Raw genomic sequence first — 25,618 nt, 5'->3', positions numbered from 1 at the left:
CGGGGCCGGGAGAATTGCCAGGAGGACCGCTGCCAATGGCCCCCGACCGACGCTGCGCGGCCCCCGCCCCCCGCCCGAAAACCAGTGCCGGAGAATTCGGCAGCCGGCGTTGGAGTGGCGGGGCGGGATTCACGCTGCCCCCCGGAGATTCTCCGACCCGGCGGGGGGTCGGAGAATCCCGCCCCCATATTGCCAATTTAATATATATTGTATAGCCTGATGGAAGGAACACACCAGCCAGGTTCCGTAAGGCAACAAGTAAAACGTTATTTTAATGCTAAAACTCATTCGGGTAAAGATATAGAAATTATTGACAAATGGTTTGAAATGTGCAAAAAGGTCCAATCGCCCACTAATACAAAAGCAACACACATACAACCCTCCCATGTAAGCAAGAAAAATATTAAATTCTAGCGCATCAGATATTAAAAGTCGACCAAGTTACAATTAAAGTCAGCAAAAAATATATTCGTGGTGTGTCCAAATGCTTGTTCACGGTGGAAGGGTTGAAGTTCACAGTAGCTGCAGGTTCTTGGGGTTTTTCAATGGTGACTGTGATTTTAATTCGGAATTCTCCTTTAAGAACTCTTGACTTACATCAATGAGGTCTTCCAGTGGTTTTTCAAATCACAAACAACTCAGCTTTATGAGAGAGGTTTCAGAAGAAAGAGATTGAGTAAGGCTGTTGCCTCTGTAGCAGTCTTTCTCTTTCTCTCTCTCTCTTTAATAACCAGAAATATATCTTACGTGTCCCCAAGAGCTGAATCATGTTACATCTCTCTGAGAGCTCCAAATACTTAGAGCGCGATTTGATGGAAATTAAACAGAGTCCCATTTCTGACGCGTTTAGCTGGGTGTTCCTTGGCGCTTGCAGTGCCGAGAATTACCCCGCTATTAAACGGGTCTCTGCTTCTTTTCCAGGCCTCTGTGAGCAATGCACAGACGAGGCCACATTTAAGCTCACCTCCTGCACTAGCGGGCTCAGACGAGCTGCGAAGGAAGAGAATAAATGGCTCTTCAATACCCTAACCTCCCACCATGGCCTCTGAACCCCCTCCCCCACTCTCAATGCTCCCAACTTAGCAATTAGGGGGTCATTGAGCCTTCGACACCCCACCTCAGAAGGGAAGAGAACTCCCAGGCCTGATCCCCGGCATGGGCAAGATGCCACCTGGGCATCTTGGCACTGCCGGCTTGGCACCCTGGCAGTGTCAATGCTAGGTTGGCAGGGCGACCTTGACATTCTGGCACCTGGGTGGCATTGTCAGGATGCATGGGTGGCGGTGCCAGGCCTGCAGTGCCACAGAGCCCAGGTGACATCGGGGGTACCAGGGTACCACTCTGCTCAGAACCCGAACACCTGGACCCCTGATCGCCTGGAAGACCCCCTCAGTGCCGATCCGCCTGATCCATGTTTCTTGAAACCAGTGCTAAAGAGTCTCTGAGGCAAGGCTGTTAAATCCCATGTCTTGACTAACTCCGGCACATACACATTCTAGTGGGCTAACCAGTCCTCAATCCATGCCAATATATTATGCCAATCCCATGCGCTTTAATTTTGTACACTAACCTCTTCTGTGGAACTTTATCAAAAGCTTTCTGAACACCCAAATACACGACATCCACTGGTTCCCCTGTATCTATTCTATTAGTTACATCCTCAAAAAACTCCAGGAGGTTTGTCAAGCCTGATTTCCCTTTCATAAAGCCATGTTGGCTTTGTCTAATCCCAATAAAAACTTCTACGTGCCCTGTTATTGCATCCTTCATAATAGATCCTGGCATTTTCTCTACTGTGTAATTTACCACCTTGTAATTCCCATGTTTTCTCCCTCCCTCCATCTTTAACCAGCATGCTTAAATTTCCCACCCGGAAATCTGCCAGGACTGTTCCAAAATCTACAGAAATTTGGAAGAGTACAACGAACGCATCCATTAGTTCCATGGACACTGGTGGATCTCTGTGTCTATTCGGGACCCTGGATATCCGTTATCCCTTCTTAGTTCCCAAATAACAGAGATCAAGTCTGTGCTTTTTGGCAAAGTTCAGTTGAACTTTATTTGTCAGCTTGTGCCACTGGAAAACTTCACCTGTCAATACAAAATTAGGTAGGTTGATTGTCTTTAGCGAATACAGTGGTTGAATTTAAAATACAAATCGTGGTAATTCTTCAAATCATAATACACAGTATAAAAAGACTGAGTGAATTAAACAAAAGAAAGATGGCGATTTAGCAAAAGCAAGCCAAGAAAATAGGTTTCAGAAAGAGATAGATTGATTCCGGATTGGATTTTTCCAGCCCGACAAGTGATTCTTAAGGAGATTATTCATTTAAAGTCTTGCATTCTTTACAGCTGTGATTGGCGTGAACTAATTTATAATTCACTCAATTCGGCCAAACTGTCTGTCCGTCAATTTAAGGGGGATATGTATTTAAATATATTGGTACAAACTTTCCTATACCATCTCTGCCAATTTTCCAAATTACCGACACCTGCATCTCAACATTAATTAGAAAACAACACAGCCTTCAGGGCATTATGACCTTGGACTGTGTATTACCATGGAAACAGGACTGTCCAGGCTGGGAAAGCAGTAACATACAATAGGGTCTTTTTGCTAGTTGGCGTCACTGACCTTACTTGTCTCAAGCAATTTGCAAATGTTAAAGTCTAGTTCTAATGAAAGAAAACTAAAGTGTATGAACTGGATTAACCCTTAATGTATCTCCAGCTATTGTTGCACTCAAATAATGCTTAATATGTCTTTTACCTTTATCATCTATAGCTAACTAGAAAACCAATTTATATCAGCCACCTCCTTCAGTCAATTATCAGACACTGGGCATTGACTTTCACTCCCATTCATTTCTCCAGCAACTATTTTTCTAGTAATAATAATTTCCTTCAATTCCTCTTTGGTTCCCTCGCATTGCTGGGAAGTTATTTGAGTCTTCCTCTACGAAGAAAGGCTAAAGTAGTTGTTTAATTGTTCTGCCATTTCCTTGTTCCCTAACATAACTTCTGTTTTGGACTGCATTTGTCTTCACTCATGTTTTTTGTTTTGTATCCTTGTCGAGGCTTTCACAGTCCGTGTTTATGTTACTGTGCATTTACTCTCATGCTGTAATTTTCCCAACAATCAATCTTTCTCCTCCTTTTGCTGAATTTTGAACTGCTTTTAATCGTTAGACTTGCTACTTTTTCCAGCAACTTTGCATGATTCTTCTTTGGATCTAACACTCTCCTTAATTTATTTTGTAAATCACGGTTGGGCCAACCTTCTGATTGTATTTTTGCACCAGAAAGGAATGTATAACTGTTGTGATGGCCACATTCCTTCCTTAAGTATTAGCCATTGCCTATCATCGGTCATGCCTTTCAATGAAGCTCCCAGACCAGGAATCACAGTCTGAGGATACGGGGTGGACCATTTAAGACAGATATGAGGGGAAATTTCTTCACCCAGTGAATGGTGAGCCTGTGGGAATCACTACCACAGAAAGCAGTCGAAGCCGAAACATTATAGGATGGATTCTCCGGTCCGCCAGTCGCGTATTCCTCAGCGGGAGCGGGACTCTCTGTACACACCACCTGCCAATGGGATTTTCCATTGTGGCCGCTCCACACCGCCGTGAAACCCCCGGGCATGGGTGCCGGCGCAATGAAGAATCCCGCCCGATATGTTTGCAAGAAGCAGTTATATACAGCACTTGGTGTGAAAGGATCAAAAATATGGGGGGAAGGCTGGATCAGGCTATTATTGAATTGGATGATCAGCCACAATCACAATGAATGGCAGAGGAGGCTTAATGGGCTGAATGGCCTCTGTCTACCCTTATTTTCCAAGTTTCTATGTAATATGATGAAATGATTTTGTTTACCGTTGCTGGATTGAAGTATTTAAATTGAGTTCACATAACCAGAGACATGGGTTCAACTTTCTCATGTCCACTGATGATATCAGGTTCCACATTTCCATCAAGTTAGCACTGTTGTTTCACAGCGCCAGGGTCCCAGGTTCGATTCCCGGCTTGGGTCACTGTCTGTGCGGAATCTGCACGTTCACCCCGAGCATGCGTGGGTTTCCTCCGGGTGCTCCGGTTTCCTCCCACAAGACCCGAAAGCTAATTTGAACATTGTGAATTCTCCCTCAGTGTACCCGAACAGGCACCAGAATGTGGAGACGAGGGGATTTTCTCAGTAACTTCGTTGTAGTGTTAATGTAAACCTATTTGTGACAATAATAAAGATTATTATTATTATCTCTTCTGAGCCCTCCACTGCCTATGTGTTGTCAGACTGTGGAGCTATGACATTGACTCTGCGAATTGTGGGCAAGCCCATAAGACTTAGGAACAGAATTAGGCCACTCGGCCCATCGAGTCTGCTCCGCCAGTCAATCATGGCTGATATTTTTCTCATCCCCATTCTCCTGCCTTCTCCCCATAATCCCTAACCCCCTTATTAATCAAGAACCTATCTGTCTCAGTGATTTGGCCTCCACAGCCTTCTGCGGCAAAGAGTTCCACAGATTCACCACCCTCTGGCTGAAGGAATTCCTCCTCATTTCTGTTTTAAGGGATCATCCCTTTAGTCTGAGATTCTGTCCTCTGCTTCTAGTTTTTCCTACAAGTGAAAATATCCTCTCCACGTCCACTCTATCTAGACCTTACCGTATCCTGTAAGTTTCAATAAGATCCCCTCTCATCCTTCTAAATTCCAATGAGTACAGACCCAGAGTCCTCAACTGTTCCTCATACGACAATCTCTAGATTTCAGAGTTCATTCTTGTGAACCTCCTCTGGACCCTTTCCAAGGCCAACACATCCTTCCTTAGATAAGGAGCCCAATACTGCTCACAATGCTCCAAATGGGGTCTGACCAGAGTCTTATACAGCCTCAGAAGTACATCCTTGGTCTTGTATTCTAGCCCTCTCGACAGGAATGCAAAAATTGCATTTACCTTTCTAACTGCTGACTGAACCTGTACATTAACCTTAAGAAAATTGTGAACAAGGACTCCCAAGTCTCTTTGTGCGTCTGATTTCCGAAGCATCTCCCCATTTAGAAAATAGTCTATCTCCATTTCTCCTTCCAAGCTACCTATTCATACACAAACATTGCTGTTACTGGCAGGGGACATAAATCTGTGGATTATAAACAGCATCCACCTAGGAACAGCCATACAGGTTTAAAGATTATATAGTCTGCCCTTGGGCATTAGAGAGTTGTATTCCTGAAACATTCCTGCATGCACGGGGGACATCTTTAGCGCGCCTGCCCCTACACAACAGGGGCTCAGAGGCCGGCCGAGCAACAAAGTAAGGCAGGGGGGGGAATAGGCCGGCTCGCCAATCGGTGGGCCCCGATCGCGGGCCAGACCCCATCGGTGGCCCCACCCAGTGAAGGAGCGCTTTTCCCCGCCCCACAGGCCGCCCCCCCGACCCTTCGCGCAGAGTTCCTTCGGCAGCGACTGGGGTGAACGGCGCCGGCGGGATTCTGCCGTTTCCGCACAGCCGCTTGGCCCATCCAGGCCGGAGAATTGGCGGCCCCGCCGATTCCAGTGGCCCACGGCCGGCGGCGCCTCAAACGCGCCGGCGCAAATGGCGCTGATTCTCCGCACCTCGGAGAATCGTGCGCCGGCGTCGGGGCGTCGTGGCGCTCGGAGAATCACGTCCCAAATGATTTAATTATAAAATAGAAAAGGCCGCAGTCGCAGTTTACAGCCACAGGTCCAAGCCTGGGGAGCTACAGGATACCAACCCAGGTTGGTAAACCCCCACGGCTCATTTCCCATTGGGCAGACTCCCGCTGCTCAATAAAGCAGTTCATATTCCACGAAATCCACTGGGCGATTTATTGACGATCCCCCATGTCCTTTAGAGCCACCATAGCACCCTCCAAGCCACTCATCATCCTGATTTGGGAATGTATCACCATTCCCTCACTGTCACAGTGTAAGGAATTGTTATTTCCTTGTGTGGTCCGTGATTATTTTTTAGTTCCTGTCCTGCAACCTTGCAGATTTTCTTTAAACCACAGAAGTTGGTCAAACTGGACACCCTTGGTCCAATGTACTGGCCCAGGGCCTCCATCGATGCACTGTGGCATAGCCCGTGATGTTATTTTGATGGACTTGGCAAGCAGCCAATCAGTGCCTCTGAAAATCTGGGACATCTTTTCTCATTTGGGATTGGTCGAGCTTGTCAGAGAATTGCTGGAAGATTCTGAAGCAACCAGGCAAGCTCCATTTTCTCTCTCAGTTCTGGCCAGACATCAAGCTGGGGGATTTTCACAGAAACTTCATTGCAGTGTTGATGTAAGCCTACTTGTGACACCAGTAAATATTATGAACAGCCAGGGGCTTGTTTAAGCAATCTCTCCCCATCAGGTCTGTGAAAGATTAAAATTCCGATTGCTAAAATGGCAGACAAGCGGTCGATGTGTGGAGCAGACAGACAACCTTTTAAATTCTCAGGTAGAGAATTATAAGGTGTTTCAGTGACAGTGGGAGTCAATCTGCTGATGGAGGCCTGTCATGACTGAGCCAACCTCGGGGGGGGGGGGGGGGGATTCTCAGCTTGGAAACCCCGATTGTTAAAATTGAAAGTGATTTTCCAGAGATAATTCTACAGCCTGCAGGTTCTAGTTGAATATCACCATTCAAATCTTGCTAGCTACAAAGACCACTGCCTCAGCAGCAAAGAACAATCTCATACTCTTTTAATTTTCAATCCTTTCCCCTCCCCACTGTATGTCTGTCTTGTGTTTGTCTGGGTGGAGGGTGGGACATTGGGGAATAGTTAGTTTGGCAGAGCATTATTCCATTCTTACCATTATATATACACAACTCTTTGTTATAAATAAACAGTTTTAAAATATTTTACTGACAAATCTTTTGCCCGTAACTCATTGGAGCAGTCAAGGGTCAAAGGTCTCAGGAAAATTCACAAAAGAAAATGGCTTATTGTCACAAGTAGGCTTCAAATGAAGTTACTGTGAAAAGCCCCTAGTCGTCACATTCCAGCACCTGTTCAGGGAGGCTGTTACGGTAATTGAACCGTGCTACTGGCCTGCCTTGGTTTGCTTTCAAAGCCAGAGATTTAGCTCTGTGCTAAACAGCCCCTCCACAATAATCAAATTATTGGTCAATTCACTTATGTTGGGAATCCCGGGTCTGTGGGCTGGAATTGACTGTGAATTCGCCCAGGGTTTTGCAACAACTGGTACAAAATTCTTGAATTCCTTCTCAAAAACGCGATGGGTATACCTACACCTCATGGATTTCAGCGGTCCCAGAAAACAGCTGACCTCAGCTTCTCAGAGGGGAATTAGGGATGGACAATAAATGCTGGCCTAGCCAATGGATGAATTAAAAAAAAAACTTTCTGAGTAACAGTGTAGTATTGAATAGGTTCCAAATATTTTCTGCAATGTGATGGTTTTTACATTATTGATATGTATTTTAAATAGTGGATCACTTCCGGCACAATTGATGTTTACCTAATGGTTTACCATCGCAGAAGCAATATGCCATGCACCACAGAAATACCAATCCCAGGTTTATTGTTATGAGTAAATGAGGCAAAACATAATTTTATGCAGTGAGTGGTTAGGATCTGGACTGTACTGTCTGGAGTGTGGTGGAGGCAGATTCAATCATTGCCTTCAAAATACAATTGGATCATTATCTGAAGGGGAAAGTATTGCAGGGTTACAGCAGCAGGCACAGGAGTGGAGCGAGGTGAACCAGCATTGACACAATGCACTGAATGGCCTACTTCAGCAATGTAACCCTTCTAAGGATCTCGCAGATCACTAGTTACTTATAAATCCCTAGTACCAGATCAGTCAAATAGGACCCTTTCTTAAAAATAAGTGTTTCACCCTTAACTGAGGGAGGAAACATCTCCCTTTCTTTTTCATCCCTCCTTCCCTGGCCAACAGGATTGCTCCCCACCATAATTTATGCTTTTTCACATATTGTTTGCGTCTCTCCTGAACTATCCCACATTTGCACCATGAGATTCCAACATCACACTCACCATGTGGCCATGTGTTACAGACAGGAGGGTTTAACTTCAATTGCCCTAATTTCTCCTCTTACCATCCATCCCTAAATAGAAATGTATTTTGATTTGCTTCCCAACCTTTCTCAACCTTATGGCTTTGGTGTGATCCAATTTTTATTAATAACCCCACAGCAAACTTGAGATAGGATAAACTCAGATGGTTAGTTTATTTCCATCCATTCAAAATGTGGGAGGAGGGTCTCAGTGTTGCCTTCTTTGTCTTCAAGCTGTAAAAGAGGAATAGAGAAAAGAAAGATTTACCACAGAGAAAATAAATATTATTTCACATAGATTCCAGAGTCCAGGATCAAATTCCAATGAGGTGTTCTTCAAGAAGGTTACTGAGCTGAGAACCAACGCTGGATAATATTTCTGGTTGTTTTGACTTCACATGAAAAGGTAGGCATGCAGAGATGATTCAACCTTGTCTGCAATGGTACAGAATTTATAACAGAGGCAATATAGATGGGGATAGGTGGACAGACCTCGGCCAGCTTTTAAAAGATATTCATTCTTGAGATATGGGCATCGTTGGCTGGAGCAGCATTTATTGTCGATCCCTGATTGCCCTTGAATTAAGTGGCTCACTCGGCCATTTCAGACGGGCAGTTAAGAGTCAACCGCATTGCTATGTGTGTCTGGAGTCACATGTAGGCTAGACCGTGTAAGGATGACAGATTTCCTCCCCAAAGGACATTAGTGAACCAGATGGGATTTTTATGACAATTGACAATGGTTTCATGGCAATCAATAAACTTTTAATTACAGATTTTAATTGAATTCAAATGTCACCATCTGCTATGGTGGGATTTGAACCTTGGTCCCCAGAGCATTACCCTGAGTCTCTGGATTGCTAGTCCATTGACAAAACCACTAAGGCACCACATCTCCATGTATACGATGCTGCAAGTCAGATGGTAAAGCGGCAGACTGACTTTGCGACTGAGCAAAGCAATATTACTGGTTCCACAGCCATAGGCCCATGTCACATGACTGCACCTCTCCACACTGTCTTTGAAAAAGGACATTTATCCCTCATCTGACCCCAAGATTGTTAAATATCCCAATAATTAAGTAAAGGAAGGTTGAAGGGCCCTTTGTCATAGCAGTCCAGAAGTGTACTGTAACTCAGCCTGGGTTATGAAATGCAGATGGCCTTTGTATAATTCTCATTCAATTTGGTCGGTACAGTTAACAATGGGGCGTGACTGGTCTTAACATAAAAAAATGTGCCAGTTTCCCCCATACTACCAAGTAGCTTCTTTTGATCAAAGTCACAGACAGACACAGATTCAGCCTTTTTATGTCTTTGTCCAGTTTGAAATTTTTAGAGCTAGCAGTGAGTATATCCCTATATATATCTTATTAAAAAATGATACAGGGTGAAAACGCAATCCCTCACATTTGACATCTGCCATTCGGCAAGCAATAGTTTTCATTTCCTTTATCCGTGTTGTTCGGTCCAGCTTCTCAACTTTGAATTGGTGACTTCTTTCTCAGGATTTGATCAGAAGGAGTTCCCTTGTGCCAGGCTTCAGAACACCACCCCCAGGGTTACCATGAAGGACAATGTCCTATCTGGAACCAAAGGTGTTATTGAAGATAAGGATCACAATACAATTGTGAAAGCAAATACTAAAGTGTGCTTATCTTTCATTAGAAATATCAAAGGCAAGTCTGGTTATTCTTCCAAAGGTACACAGCTCTCAACACCCAGAGTAATTGAGAAATAGCGATAACCTCAGTATATTAAGGCGAATCGGGACACCAGCATTATATTAGCTGCAAAATGGCAAAGCTTCTACTTGGGATCGGTAAGTTTGCTTTATCACGCTGATATATTTCATGCTTTAGAAATTGTACAACGTTTTCAGGAATTAAATTCGGCATAGAAGATTGTGAAGAATCCTCTTCTTACATTGCAATGAAATTAATTCTTATATCACTCTGTGCAGAAGAAGTGTGCTTCTACACATAATAAAAGGCTTAAACAGTTCCAAGGTAAAAGAATTTCTGTGAATTGCAGTTATTTGTGATTTAATTTCCATTTATTTAACCAAAATGATTGTCTCTTGACCTATTCGTGATTTGCAGAAATATTCCTGAATCGAAATTTCACTTTTTTTCATTTGTCATTCCCACGAAATGGGATTAGGCGATGTTGTACAACTCCGGTTTCTCACCCGCCCTGAAACCCGCCACTCATGTCCTTTTTCCCTCTCGATTTAATATTCCGATGCTCTTCCATCCTACATAAACATGAGCGCCTTGAAAATTGTCTGTTTCCGAACTCATCACTCCCCGTGCTCTTTGACCTGCTTCACTGACCTGCTTTGGCTCATCGTCTGGTAACAACCGTATAAGTTTCCATCCTTGTACTCAAATTGTTCCATGGCTGCACACTTTCCAATATCTGTAGCCTACTTGAGCTCTACAAACCCCCAAGATATCTGCCCTCCTCCAAATCAGGCCTGTTGCGCATTTTCACTTTTAAGGTCAGGATTGTCTGGCCAACTCATGACGGGACTTGCCACGGGGCCTCTGGCAGCCCAACCAAAAGGCCATTGGCTTTCGGAGGGACTGGCTGGTCCTGCCAGCACGCAGGGCCTGTAAACCTTGCCAATACGGTAGAATTCGCCAGCCGTTCTGCTGGCGAGGAACGTAAATCGGCATTAACTTCGGTGGGATTATTCAGTCCCACAGATGGCCGATGGTGAACATCTCCCCTGCGGGAAAACCTGTTGCAGCCTGCCTCGAGAATTCCGCCCTCAGTCACAGCATCATTATGTCCATGCTGAAGGCCTTATATCTGGAATTCTGCCCCAAAACATCTGCATCCCTCTGCCACTCTCTCCTTTCCAGGACATGTGGTAAATTCCCACTGGGCCACATGGTAGCACAGTGATTAACATTGCTGCTTCACAGCTTCAGGGACCCGGGTTCGATTCCCAGCTTGGGTCACTGTCTGTGTCGAGTCTGCATATTCTGCCCGGATGCTCCGGTTTCCTCCCACAAGTCCCGAAAGACATGCTGTTAGGTGAATTGGACATTCTGAATTCTCCCTCAGTGTACCCGAACAGGCACCGGAATGTGGTGACTAGGGGATTTCACAGTAAATTCATTGCAGCGTTAATGTAAGCCTACTTGTGACAACAATAAAGATTATATATAATAAACATTTCCTTATCTGTCCGAATATCTCCTTATTTGGTTTCAATTTTTTGTTTGACAATTGCTCCTGTCGGGTTAAAAGCGTTACGTAAACGCAAGTTCTGATTGCTTTGTTGGATGAATGCCTCAAGCATTTTTGTTTGATTATTGCCAAATTTAGGGGAAATCCTATTGAAATCTTGACCCCGCAGATTTGGGCGACTAGGTTGACCCAATGAAGTGAGTCCAGTGGATCAACCCTTCTTTCATCACTTTGTGCATTTCTGCCATGATACTCACTGGAAAGCTGTGTGCGGTGACAATATTTAAAGTTCAGACAGCAGAATTTTATTCTACTTGCACAAGAACATCATTTCATAAAAATGCTTTAAAAATCAATAGCCCCCCAAAACCAGTGATGTTTATAAGAAAAATTGAAAATAGAGTGAGATATACTTTTGCTAAGACAATGAACAGGCCTATTTGAAGTAAATGCATTATGACTTTGTGCACTGGTGTCCTATGTGGTAATTGCTCATCAAGTAGCAGTTCGCAAATCCAATCATCAATATAACCATGCTGCAAGCCAGGTTTATTTGAACAAATGTCACCAAGTCAGTGATACATTTTAATGCACTGACCTTGAGATATAATCTTGTCAATTTGAGCTGAAATGCTGCGGTGAACTTTTGAACCTTCAGGCCTCGTTTGTTCCTAATTCTATCTCTTTTCCTGTATCCTTTATTCCAGCGGTGGTCTTGTTGGCATGCCTGGAATTGGGTAAGTCTTTATGTAATTTAAAGCTTTTTAAAAATTTAATGTGATGAGTCTGAACACTCTCCCCGATTTCCATTTTATCCCTCGGATAGGCTCTGCCTACAGACTGGTCTGCTACTTTGCAAACTGGGCTCAGTACAGGCCAGGAGCAGCAAAGTACACCCCTGATGACATCGACCCTTGCATGTGCACCCACCTGATCTTTGCTTTTGCTGTCATGAAGAACAATGAAGTTAGCACCTATGGGTGGAACGATGTGACACTCTACAAATCATTTAATGCTCTTAAAACCAGGTACTAAACATTGGCAATGAACTCTGTTTTATTATGCTCTTGACGTAGCATAAGCTGCTTCCTTGATGTGCACTCTGACAAAGGAAGGTTCAGACTTGGAGATAGCTTTAATACATTTATTACTGTTAATGATTCTCCTACTTGGATTCGACTCTACTGTTAATACTGCTATAGCTACTCAGACTGATGAACCAGTCTGCTACAATCCACGTGGTGGGTGTGATGTTCAATCAACCCTATGTCTGTACTCACTGAGTGTCTCCACTGGAAAGAAACTGAGCATGTGTGATGTGTCCTTTTATATGGGTTGGTGTAATGCCCTCCTGTGGTCGTGTCACCTCTGTGTGTATCTTGAATGCCCATTGGTCGTGTCCTATCTTACTGACCTATTGGTTGACTGTCTGTGTGTCATGTCTCTGGTGCTCCCTCTAGTGTCTAGCTAGGTGTAGTGTATGTACATTAACCCATTGTGTACTTACAGTGATGTATATCACCACATCCCCCTTTTTCCGTGTTACATATTTTTTGTACAGTGTTTTAGAAAATTGAACAAACTCGGTAGATGAGTGATGCTATGTACAAGTTATGATGACTACAATAGTATACAAGACCAAATAATAGTTGCGATGACTTTGAGGATAAGACAATACAAAATAAAAGTTATGAGTCCAAAGTTCATGAATTTATCTGGTCTGGTATAGATGTGTCAATGGTGAAGTTTTCATTCCCCTGCGAACGCTGTCAGTGTCCTGGTGGGTGGTAATCAGGAGGTGTTCAAGTGTTCAAATCACTGCATTGACTGATTTGGAGTCTGTGTCTTTTTTTCCCCGATGTTTATGGTCGCAATTCGTGATGGCATCTGTCCTGAAAGCCAGATCCTAAGTCTTGTTTTAATCAATTATTTAGCCTTCTAGAAATTTTGTAGTGTTCTACGCTTCAATTCCCATATTTTATTTCTTCCTTGTTTTTGAAGTTCCCGTTTTCATTTCCATTTTAACAGGCTAGCAAGCAATGTAGCCCTAGTCAATCTTGTTGTCAGGGGATTAAGCATCTATTGGGTGAGGGAAAATGTATTCCTTTGCTTCACGTGAGGTAGAAACACACCTCCTTTCAACAAGTCAGTGAAGAATAGGAAACTGTTGTGGAGGCTATTTCAAACTTGCACATGAATTCGGGCTAACAGTAGTGAGTGAGTTTTGTTCCCTCAAGTATTTTTTCTAATTCGACTATTTTGTTTTATTCACAACAGGAATAACAACCTTAAAACACTTCTGTCTGTCGGAGGCTGGAATTTTGGAAGTCGAAAGTAAGATTGAAAGATTATTTGTTGAGGGAAGCATTGTTTTTCAAATTCTTCATAAAATAACAATGGTTGACTAACAAATATTGTTTTGCTTCCAAACATATGTTGGCAAGGATCATCGACATATGTAGGGGGCTCAAAGAGAACCAAGCAATATCAGCTTTACAATTGTTTCACAGCCAGTTTTTACATGAATAATGATTTTTCGTTAACTTCCTCTGTAGATTCAGCGCTATGGTTGCCACAGCTGGAAATCGGCAAACGTTCATAAAATCAGCAATTACTTTCCTGCGCAAGTATGGGTTCGACGGCTTGGACATAGACTGGGAGTATCCTGGGTCACGGGGGAGCCCTTCACAAGACAAGCATCTCTTCACAGTCTTAACACAGGTAATAATAATAATAATAGCTTATGGTCACAAGTAGGCTCCAATGAAGTTATTGTGAAAAGCCCCGAGTCGCCACATTCCGGCGCCTGTTCGGGGAGGCCGGTACGGGAATTGACCCCGCGCTGCTGGCCTTGTTCTGCATTACAAGCCAGCTGTTTAGCTCACTGTGCTAAACCAGCCCGGAGATAGGAGTCCAACTGGCACATTACTAGGTTTAAAATGGTCAAAAGCTATCTCCAGATTAATTTGATTGTCATTTGTAAATGTAAATAATCTTTATTGTCACAAGTAGGCTTACATTAACACTGCAATGAAGTTACTGTAAAAAGCCCCTCGTCGCCACATTCCAGCACCTGTTCAGGTACACAGAGGGGGAATTCAGAATTCTCAGATGATACGGGAATTGAACCCGCGCTGGTGGCTTTGTTCTGCATCACAAATCAGCTGTTTAGCCCACTGGGCTAAACCAGCGCTTGTAGAGAGATGATAAATCATATGAAGTAGGAAACTCAAGACTGCCTTAGTGTCAATGACATGTCCTTGTGTGGATGTGGGAAGCAAATTTGGACTTAACTTGATGGTCTTAATAAATTTTAACGTTAAAATGATCCAATATCTTGTGGATTAGAAACACGTATATGAATAACCTTCGAGACAATCCACAATTCATTGAGATTCCAATATTAGCCCATTATAATTAAGTTTCTTTCTATATTTTGATTAGATTCCCAATGAGCTTTTATTTTAGAGGGCAGGTATATTTACCCCCAATTTCCTCCATCTCCACTGTTGAAGGCTCACGCTGGAGTAATCTGCTCTCCCTGCCGCTTGATTGAATGGTTGGCTTTAATGTATCTGCCGAAACAGTGCATGCTGCCTTATTATAGAGTCATTATGGAACATGTCTAACTGCATCATCCTCATCTGATGTCCCCATATCGAAGTTTAACAGCAATCATCACTGGATATTGGTCAGGAGCAGGAACTCTAGTCGGTCCTATCTCCTCTGTTCTATAGTCCATTGTGATAAAAGAATATTTGATTGAACTGCTGTTGATCTGCTTAAGCCCGGCTAAAGCGCCAAAACTCCATGACCCTTGCGTTCTGTATGTCACTGTGCGACGTTTGGCCATTTTCAGAACAAAGAACCTCATTCTTCATTGGTCAGAGTTTGAAGCTTCCGTGTTGAGCAAGTCTGTTAATTTGACAAACGACAATTTCTTTTGATTTTTAGGAGCTGATGGCAGCCTTTGAAGCTGAAGGAAAAAGTATTGGCAAACCAAGACTGTTACTTTCAGCTGCTGTGGCTGCTGGAAAACCCACAATTCAAAGTGCCTATGAGGTTCCTGAGCTGGGAAAGTGAGTATTGCTCTCTATCTTATAGCAGCAACATAGCGAAGATCAGCTCACTCAAAATCAACCATCTTTAATTGGCTCACTACATATAATCGGTATATTCTGGGCTTTACTTTACTCTAATTTCGAACTAATGAACGTCCTTGTTTTCTTTGCAGTGTCTGAGTTAAATAATGGGCAACATTTTCTGTTTGGGAGACGAGTGTTGACGTCGGGATTGAATTGCACACAGTTCGCATTCCCATTGGGGGCACTATGTCCAGAGCAATTCAGGACATGCTACTGGGCCAGCGCTCTCCCCACGTGAATCTAGAGCAATTCTCATTCGCACTGGGGTCGGATTTGCTGAGGCTAGAATTGGCGCTGGAGCTCTTAACAATCTGGAACTGTTTATAGGCACTCCATTCCCCACACACTCTCATTCCAGCCAAGGAGATGGCCCAGAGAAGAGCTGCTCCCCCGATTTGTGGACGCAGAGCTTCACCAAATGTTGGATGCAGTGGAGGAGAGGTGGGATACCCCCTCCCCCCTGGGTGGGCAGTAGGCCCGACTCACTATCCTTACCCGGACCTGGGCAGAGATGACCGAGGCGGTGAGTGCCACGTGCCTCACTAGGTGGACTGGCAGTACCGCAAGAAGATGAACAAATTCCTCAGGGCAGCTCGGGAGATTCACCACTTTTGTTCCCCTGGCATCACTCCTGTCCCTCACTCCACACATCGCACCCACAATCCCATAGAGGACAATCAAAAACCACCTGCTTCCAACTCCCTCACATCCCACCCTGTACCAAACCCCAGCAGCTGTACTGCCCTCTTTGGCCAGGTGCACAGACATGATACCAGAACCCCTGTGTCACTCACCTCCATGCATCTCACCATGTCCTTTATGCGTCCCCAAGGAAAGGAAGGCCCATTGCAGAAGGTGGGGGAAGGGGGTGAGAGAGGGAGGTATGGAGGGGGAGGACAGGGTGGTGGAGCTCCCAGCAGTCAGGCCTCCGAGTTGCCAAATCCCCCCCACCCCTGCTGCATGATGTTCTGAAGGACGCAGCAGGCCAGCACGATGTTTGAGATCCTCCTGGGTCTATATTGGTGAGACCCACCATAGCATCGGAAGCGCATTTTTAGCGCACTGATGTACTGCTCGATGACGGCCCTGTTGCTGCATGGGCGATGTTGTAGCAGTTCTCCGCCTCGTTCTGGGCCCTCCGTACAGAGTTATGATCCACAACCTCAATGGATAACCCTTGTGGCCCAAGAGCCAACCCCTCAACCAGTGAGTGCCTCGAAGGTGCCAGGAACCGAGGGTGCGCCAGGACGTAGGTGGAATGCACGCTGCCTGGGTATCAGGTAGAGACGTGCACGATGTGCGGCTTGTGGTCACCCACCAACTCCACATTAAATGAGTGGAAGCCCTTCGCATTGGTGAAGGGCACCCCTTGATAAGCTGGTGCTTGTAGGTGAGACATGTATTCCGTCGATCACCCACTGGACCTGGGCCATGCCAGCCATGACGGAACATCCTGCTACCCAGGCATCCTGGTGTTTGGCCTGGATAGAAGTTGATTGTTTCTGGACAGAATAGGAAGTATTGCATTCCATCCAGAAAACATTGACCCTTGTCTGTGCAACCACTGGTCTATTTTGATGCCCATATGTTAGGGGATGTCTCTAATTGGACAGACGATATGTACAAGCAATTTAATGATCTGAAAAATAAATAAGTGAAATTGTTCTCTTTGAACTTCTTCGGTTTCAAATTTCTGGCCCAGTTTGCAAACATTCTCACCTTAACTTCTTCAAATAATTCCACGACTAACAGTGGTTAGCTCTATTGCTTCACAGCTCCAGAGTCCCAGGTTCGATTCCCAGCTTGGGTCACTGTCTGTGCGGAGTCTGCACGTTCTCCCCGTGTGTGCGTGGGTTTCCTCCGGCTGCTCCGGTTTCCTCCCACAGTCCAGAAAGACGTAGGGCTGGATTTGCCTATCCTGGGGCTATGTCCCAACGGCGGCGCGGAAACGGTGGTGTTTTACGCCAGAAACAATGGTGCAAAACGGGCACCGATTCCCCTTTTGGCTGGGGGCTCGCAGGACGGCAGCGTAGAGGACCCGGCTCGAGCTGCCGATACTGCCCGGAGAATTGCCAGGTCCGTGGCAGCGCATCTGCACGGTGACGGCCTGCAGTGGCCATGCCGTGCTACATGCCGCAAAATAGTTTCACCCCCCACTTTGGCCAGCACACGCACCCCGGACCACCCCCCCCACAGTACCCCGCAGCCCCTAATAAAGTCCCGCCCTGCCCACAGATCAGTCCTCCCCCAAGCCCACGGCCATCACGCCGAGTTCCCAACGGGTGAGACGGTGAGAGACCCATGCCGCCGGGAACTCGGCCGGTCGGGGGCGCAGCATCATGGGGGGGGGGGGGGTCCTCAGGCAATGTCCTGAGGCCGTCGATACGTGGCGTGGTGTACTCTCCGTGGTACGCCGCATTGAAGGGGGCGGAGCATCGCGGAAGCGGCGCCGCCCCCAATTTGGTCAGGAACTCCTGCAGGTCAGAAAGTCTGCACAAGTCTCTTCTCAGCCATTTGCCCAGCGATAACATGTTCCTTCAGTTCACGCTGTCTTCGTGCTGAAGATCTGGGGCTGGATTCTCCAGTCAGCGACGCCATAATCGCGTTCGGCGATCGGTCAGAGAATCCCTGTTCACGACCAAATCGGGGGGGGGGCACTGCTTTCACGGCGTATTGGCGGCTAGAGTTGGATGCTCTACACTGCTCAGTGCTATCATCCAGCTACACAGAGGACCGGTGGCCGTTTTCAGGCGTAAAATGCCACCGTTCCCACGCCGGCATGAGGACATAGCCTCACAATCGGAGAATTTCACCATCATCATCTCAATGGCAGGGATGGAGAATAAATGGTGGCCTTGACCACAATTACATCGCAAGGATCAGTAAAGAAAATCTGTTTAATTCTCTTCATAAGCCATTTCTATTCTATTTATATCCCGTCTGTGATAGAACAACCTAACAACCCAATCAAATATACTGTAAATGGCAAAACTCTTAGGAATATAGAAAGTCAGAGAGATCTGGGAGTGTAGGTCTACAGATCCTTGAAGATGGCAACACAAGTGGACAAGGTAATTAAGAAAGCATACGGAATGCTTGTCTTCATTGGACGTGACATCGAGTATAAAAACTGGCAAGTCATGCTGCAGTTGTATCGAACCTTGGTAAGGCTACACTTGGAATATTGCGCACATTTCTGGTCGCCACACTACCAGGAGAATGTGGAGGCATTAGAGAGGGTGCAGAGGAGGTTTACCAGGATGTTGTCTGGTCTAGAGGGTATTAGAGGCTGAATAGACTCGGACTGTTTTCATTAGAAAGACGGAGGTTGAGGGGCGACCTGATAGAGGTCTACAAGATTATGAGGGGCATGGATAGAGTGGATGGGCAGTCACTCTTTCTCAGAGTGGAGGGGTAAGTCACCAGGGGGCATAGGTTTAAGGTCCGTGGGGCAAAGTTTAGAGGGGATGTGCGAGGTAGGTTTTTTACACAGACAGTGGTGAGTGCCTGGAACGCGTTGCCAGGGGAGGTTGTGGAAGCAGATACATTAACGCCGTTCAAAAGGCATCTTGACAAACACATGGATAGGACGGGTATAGAGGGAGACGGCACAAGGAAGTGCTGAGGGTTTTGGCCAAGGTTGGTATCATGGCCGGTACAGGCTTGGAGGGCCGAAGGGCCTGTTCCTGTGCTGTATGGTTCGTTGTTCTTTGTTCTGCCTTCCTCCTGGATTGGCTTCTACATTGATCCGTCAAATATCATTATTTCCCCTTTCTTTGAGGGTAGCTGATTCCATTGTGTTCGTTGCTCAGATTAAAATTTGTAAATGATCTCAATGTAGTCAGAAAATATTACTGGATAATTTTTTTAAATCGCATGCTCTTTTGTTTGCGAGCTCTGCAATTATGTCACAGGGCAGCATGAATGTTCAGAATATTATCCTTGTCAAAATCTTCCATTAACTTATTGTTGAATACTCTTGATGATGGACAATGGCCCATAGTTTGGCATTATAAAATGGCTACGAAGAGTCAGAGATAAGGTAAAGTCATAAAGGCAATGAAGTAATTCCAAGGAAAATATGAACTTGCCGCGTCATGTACCCCCCGGTGAATTCGATGAGTTATTTCAATCTTCATTAAGTTCTACGGGGATGTAAGATTCCACCAGGTGGCAGCGCCTGACCATGAAGTTATTTTTCGTTAATAGGACAAGGAGACCGTGAGTGAAACAAAGAATAAATATATATTTTACTTGCAATATATTGATGTCACTTCCTTCTTACAGAACTCTAGACTTTTTCAATCTGATGACGTACGATTTCTATGGTCCATGGAACAGTTTCGCTGGGGAAAATAGTCCTCTTTATGCTCTCCCTAATGCCCAAGGCAATAATAAATACTTTAATATGGTTCGTATTCATGGATATTATTTATTTCAATTTTAAAGTGGCACTTACTTCAATTTTACAACTGAGTGAAATGCTTTGGACTGAATCGTAACATTGCTAATCCCTGCACAGGCCGGCACTGTCGAAGTCTGGAAGCAAGAGGGGGCTCCGGCAGAGAAACTGAACGCTGGTTTCGCTGGCTATGGTCACTCATTCAGACTGAGCACATCCAACACTGCTCCCGGTGCCCCAGCAAATGGCGCTGGACCAGCTGGGCATTACACACAACAATCTGGTTTCCTGGCTTACTTTGAGGTACTTATGCTGCTGCAAGTTGGCCAAATATCCAAGTTCCTTTGAAATCCTGAATTTTGCCATGAGAATATATAAGTTTAATTGTCATTCATTACATATCAAGTTCCTGAAGATGTCTGAAAGAAGGCAAGGCAATTTAAATGACTAGAGCTTGGGGTGGTTTTCTTTTTGCAGAAGCAAAATACTGCAGATGGTGAGAATCTGAAATAAAAGGAGAAAACGCTGGGAATACTCAGCAGGTCTGGTAGCATCCTTGGAGGGAAACAGAGTTCACATTTCTGGCCAATCACCCTTTGTCAGAGCCCCAGGCAGAGCCAGATTGTGACAAGTTCTTGTCGCAGTTTCTGCTTTGATTCCCCACTCGATTGGGGCAAAGACCAAAATCGAGGCTCCAGCCAAGAGTACACTTGTGCCAATTGCTTTGATGTCCTCTGCATTAGAAGGCCACTGGCATCGGGTGGGATACCCCCTCAGAATGGGATGGCCAAGACTGGAAACTTGTCGTGATGTTGGAAATGGTCGAACTCATGTCAGTAAAAATGTGCTTCTTCATTTTTTTGTCTTCCCGTACCCAGCAGTACACCAGGCAGACTTGCTGACATCTGTTTCCACTGCTGGTCTTGTAGCCAGAGGAGGGGAGCACATGAAACATGGCGGACCAGGCGTCTCTCCCACTCTTAGCATTGTGGTGGTGGAAGCATTTTGCAGGTAGATAATAAACCGATTGGCCACGGTATAGGCACACCTCCCTCGGCCATCAAGTCCTGAGGTAAACTAATGCCTTCCTCCTTAGAGGCAGGGATGCTGCCCATTTGCCCGAAGGCTTCTGCACAACAGTTCGTGCAACCTTAGAATTTTGAGGATTTGGGATTGGGATTCAATTTCAGCAGGAGAGGGTGACTTTGGGTGACACTGTAAAATGAGGCAGATCAACTCACACACCTATTACACACCTGCCTGCTAAAACTGAGAGAGTTGTGTGACAGGTGCCCCCTTTTACACGAGCACCCAAAGCCTAATCATTCATTAGATTCCAAGTCGACTGACAGTATCGTGCATTACTGTCAGGAAAGTCTGAAGAGATAAGTAAACCTGACAGGAACTAATGAGTTTAAGTAGATCTTAACTGTGCTCAAATTACTGCAAACCAGTAACAATTTTCAATTTTGATACAAAAGATCCTAATGTCTCATTCTTTTGATAGATCTGTCTCTTCTTAAAAGAAGCCACTGAGAAATGGGATGCTTCCCAGATGGTTCCTTATGCCTACAAGGGAAATGAATGGGTTGGATACGACAATCCTCAAAGCTTTGAAGACAAGGTCTGCTGTGCATACTGTATACTTTAGAACTGACATCACAAAAACATATGATCAATGTGGAGCCCGACCCAATAGCCCCACCCAATACCTCCACCCATTAGCCCAACCCAGTGGCCCAACCCAACAGCTCCACCAATAGCTCCACACTCCAAGAATACCAATGCAGCCGTGGTTTTGATTTCCGATCAATAATTTGAATCATGATCATTTTCAATAAGTACATTCAGTAAATGAACCATAGTTTTCTAATTTGTCGGATACAATTAGGATGATGACATTTGAAATAGCTGCTTTTTTTATTTATGATTCACTCCCTCACCTGACAAGAATGCAGACGATCCATATCTTATTTTCAATTTACCGTCTTGTGCCCAAACCATAGTCTTGGACAGAGACAGCGACAGAGCCAGGTTGTGAGGAACTGACACATTTTAGAGTTACATGTGCAGTTATATAATTGAAGTATATATGCTTGAGGAAGGAATGCTTTCCACATTCCCACTCAACTCCCATAAAAAGTAACTTTGCATTGCAATGGAGATCTGCACTTGTCCAATGAGATACCTGTATACTGACTACTGCCAAGTTTATGCAACTTGCAGCAATTATACTGCAATCTCTCTCGTCTTACTTTACTATTCTTTGACAGGAATATTTTAGAGGATCTGGAAATAAATATTTTTTGGTTAATACCAGAACAAACTTAGTATTTGCTCATTCATAACTTGTTTTTGTTTATGTGATTTGAGATGCTCTAGACTTTACGGTCACGTTTGAAGAGAAGCCCTCAAGCTAACAGTTGTGATTTTCCTTCTTTCCGATATTGGATTCCAGATCAAATGGTTGAAGAAAAGCCAAATTGGAGGAGCAATGATGTGGACACTTTCCCTGGATGATTTCAGTGGTACTTTCTGCCACCAGGGACGTTATCCTCTCGTCAGTAAACTACACAATCTTCTTGGAATTAATAAAGGTAATTCCTTGTCCTGACTGATTCTACCACCTATGTGTTGTTGCTCAATAGCACCCTTCCTACCGCCTTGTTACACCCCTGAATCCCCAACTGACCACTTTCTCCCACTGACCAACACGCCTAATGATCAACAACAACCATCCCCCCCCCCCCACCGCCCCCCCCCCCCCCCCCACCCCCCAGCTGAGTACCCTCCCCGACCTTACCATATCCTTATACACTCACCTTCACCCTGGCTTCTCAAAGTGACTGGACCTTTTAACTTAAAAACTTTATAGCAGTTAGTACCACCAAAAATGTTGGGGAGGGTTTGTCTTCCTCATCTCCGAGTCAGCTGCCCTCAACAGACGGCCTTGGGAATCCTCACTTGGACCTGCACTGTCCTCGCCCGGTCTGAGTTGACGGGTGGAGTGAGGAAGGGGTGTTTCATCGCTCGGTAAGTAACTAGGAGTGGTATTATTTTGACCCTCATTGTCACTCCATGGATGTTATGGTCCTCTGGTGCTAAATCTGATATCAATAATTCAATTGTTAGCTCAATTGTTATGACATGTCATCCCCCACTCTTCTTCTATACTTTCATGGGATGTGAGTGTTGCTGGAAGTTGCAGCATTTAATGCCCAATACTAATTGCCTTTGATATCTTGGGGATAAGGTACCTTCTCAAACTTTTACAATCTATCTAGTGTGGATACACCCAGAGTGCTGTTAGGAATGGAGTTTAGTTGTTTTTCCCCAACTGACAGTCAGGGAACAGCAATGCAGCTCCAAGTCAAGATGGTGTATGGTTTGTGGGGGAGTCTGTAAATGGTGGGGTTCACATGTATCTGCACCCCCAGTCTTTATAAGTTGTGGAGGCCAGAGGTTTTGAAGGTGTTCTCGAAGGTTGCTTGGTGAATTGCTGGAGTGCACCTAATGGGCGAAATTCTCCATTATCGGCGGAAAGTCCGCCGATCGGCGCAAAAAACGGCGCAAATCCCACTTGCGTCACGTCATAAAAATGGGCCGATAGTCTCCGGCCCGAAATGGGCTAGCAGCGACGTAACGGGATCCGCGCTTGCGCAGTGGTTCACGCCGTGCAGCGTCATACGCGCTGCACGGCGTGACGGTTCATAAGGCCGCGCAGCTCCCCCCCACCCGACCGGAACAGCCGACCGCAACACCCGACTGGATGGCTGGCCGTCGCTCAGCCCCGAAGTTCGAGTCACGCGATGTGGAGGCGCTCCTGGACACGGTGGAGCAGAGGAGGGACGCCCTGTATCCCGGGCATGGCCGCAGAGTTGCCCCACGCCACAGCCGGCGTCTGTGGAGGGAAGTGGCAGAGGCCGTCACCGCTGTGGCCCTGAAACCACGGACAGGCACCCAGTGCCACAAGAAGGTGAACGACCTCGTCAGAGCAGGCAGGGTGAGTCTCCCCAAATCCCCCCTCCCCATATCCCCCCTCCCCCATATCCCCCCTCCCCCATATCCCCCCCTCCCCCATATCCCCCCTCCCCCATATCCCCCCTCCCCATATCCCCCCCCATATCACCCCCATATCCCCCCTCCCCCATATCCCCCCGCCCCCATATCCCCCCTCCCACATATCCCCCCTCACCCCTCCCCCATATCCCCCCTCCCCCATATCCCCCCTCCCCCATATCCCCCCTCCCCATATCCCCCCCATATCCCCCCTCCCCATATCCCCCCCTCCCCCATGTCCCCCCTCCCCATATCCCCCCCATATCCCCCCATATCCCCCCTCCCCCATATCCCCCCTCCCCCATATCCCCCCTCCCCCATATCCCCCCTCCTCCATATCCCCCCTCCCCATATCCCCCCATATCCCCCCCATATCCCCCCTCCCCATATGCCCCCCTCCCCCATATCCCCCTCCCCCATATCCCCCCTCCCCCATATCCCCCCTCCCCCATATCCCCCCTCCCCCATATCCCCCCTCCCCATATCCCCCCCATATCCCCCAATATCCCCCCTCCCCCATATCCCCCTCCCCCATATCCCCCCTCCCCCATATCCCCCCATATCCCCCTCCCCATATCCCCCCCATATCCCCCCATATCCCCCCTCCCCATATCCCCCTCCCCCATATCCCCCCTCCCCCATATACCCCCTCCCCCATATCCCCCTCCCCATATCCCCCCATATCCCCCCCATATCCCCCCTCCCCCATATCCCCCCTCCCCCATATCCCCCCCATATCCCCCCCATATCCCCCCTCCCCCATATCCCCCCTCCCACATACCCCCCTCCCCCATATCCACTCCTCCCCCATATCCCCCCCTCCCCATATCCACCCCATACCCCCCCATATCCCCCCCATATTCCCCCTCCCCCATATCTCCCCTCCCCATATCCCCCCTCCCCCATATCCCCCCTCACCATATCCCCCCCATATCCCCCTCCCCCATATCCCCCCTCCCCATATCCCCCCATATACCCCCCATATCCCCCCTCCCCATATCCCCCCCACATCCCCCCTCCCCATATCCCCCTCCCCCATATCCCCCGCTCCCCCATATCCCCCCTCCCCATATCCCCCCTCCCCCATATCCCCCCTCCCCCATATCCCCCCTCCCCATATCCCCCCTCCCCTATATCCCACCTCCCCCATATCCCCAAGTGAATCCAGCCCTAACCTTAACCTCTGCAATGCACGCGCAACCGATGGCGTGCATTCATATACCTGCCTAACACTGTTGCCTATTACCCCTGCCACCACCCCCCCGCCCCCACACAGGAGAAGCGCGCACACAACAATAGGGAGCATGTGATGACTGGAGGAGGGCCCGCTGATGAGAGGCCACTGACCGTACACGAGGAAAGGGCCCTGGAACTGGCTGGCGGACCTGAGGACCGGGAGGTTGCTGATGCAGAGGTCGGGGGCCCACGAGCAAGTGAGCCATCAAAAGCCCGTCCCCATATCCCCCCTCCCCTATATCCCCCTCCCCCGTATCACCTGATCACTGCCTGATGTCTAACCATGCATGCTTCATTGTGTATCGCAGGACCAAACGTCCAGGCACCCATCCCCGCAGATGCACACCGCCCGCAGGATGCCCCTCGGAGACCGCAGGAGACGGAGAGACCCGCACCCTCCAGCATGCGACGCCCGCAGGATGCCCCTCGGAGACCACAGGAGACGGAGAGACCCACACCCTCCAGCATGCGACGCCCACAGGATGCCCCTCGGAGACCACGGGAGACG

At 46.7% G+C, this 25,618-nt stretch overlaps 1 protein-coding gene across 1 annotated transcript in view; it reads left to right on the top strand.

The window, feature by feature from the left end:
• The first annotated feature begins 9,789 nt into the window (after positions 1 to 9,789).
• The window catches only part of LOC140393665 (acidic mammalian chitinase-like), a 30,445-nt gene continuing 14,616 nt past the window's right edge, over positions 9,790 to 25,618 (top strand). Inside the window, exons 1-10 of the mRNA XM_072479951.1 lie at positions 9,790 to 9,889; positions 11,976 to 12,005; positions 12,095 to 12,296; positions 13,546 to 13,602; positions 13,824 to 13,989; positions 15,223 to 15,347; positions 19,701 to 19,824; positions 19,936 to 20,118; positions 21,323 to 21,439; positions 22,274 to 22,412. Coding sequence (XP_072336052.1) covers positions 9,865 to 9,889; positions 11,976 to 12,005; positions 12,095 to 12,296; positions 13,546 to 13,602; positions 13,824 to 13,989; positions 15,223 to 15,347; positions 19,701 to 19,824; positions 19,936 to 20,118; positions 21,323 to 21,439; positions 22,274 to 22,412 — 1,168 coding nt within the window. The 5' untranslated portion in view covers positions 9,790 to 9,864. The remainder of the gene's footprint in view (positions 9,890 to 11,975; positions 12,006 to 12,094; positions 12,297 to 13,545; positions 13,603 to 13,823; positions 13,990 to 15,222; positions 15,348 to 19,700; positions 19,825 to 19,935; positions 20,119 to 21,322; positions 21,440 to 22,273; positions 22,413 to 25,618) is intronic.

The sequence above is a fragment of the Scyliorhinus torazame genome, chromosome 17 (genome assembly GCF_047496885.1).
Source record: "Scyliorhinus torazame isolate Kashiwa2021f chromosome 17, sScyTor2.1, whole genome shotgun sequence".
Classification (NCBI taxonomy): domain Eukaryota; kingdom Metazoa; phylum Chordata; class Chondrichthyes; order Carcharhiniformes; family Scyliorhinidae; genus Scyliorhinus; species Scyliorhinus torazame.
This window is presented reverse-complemented; position numbering and strand designations above follow the sequence as displayed.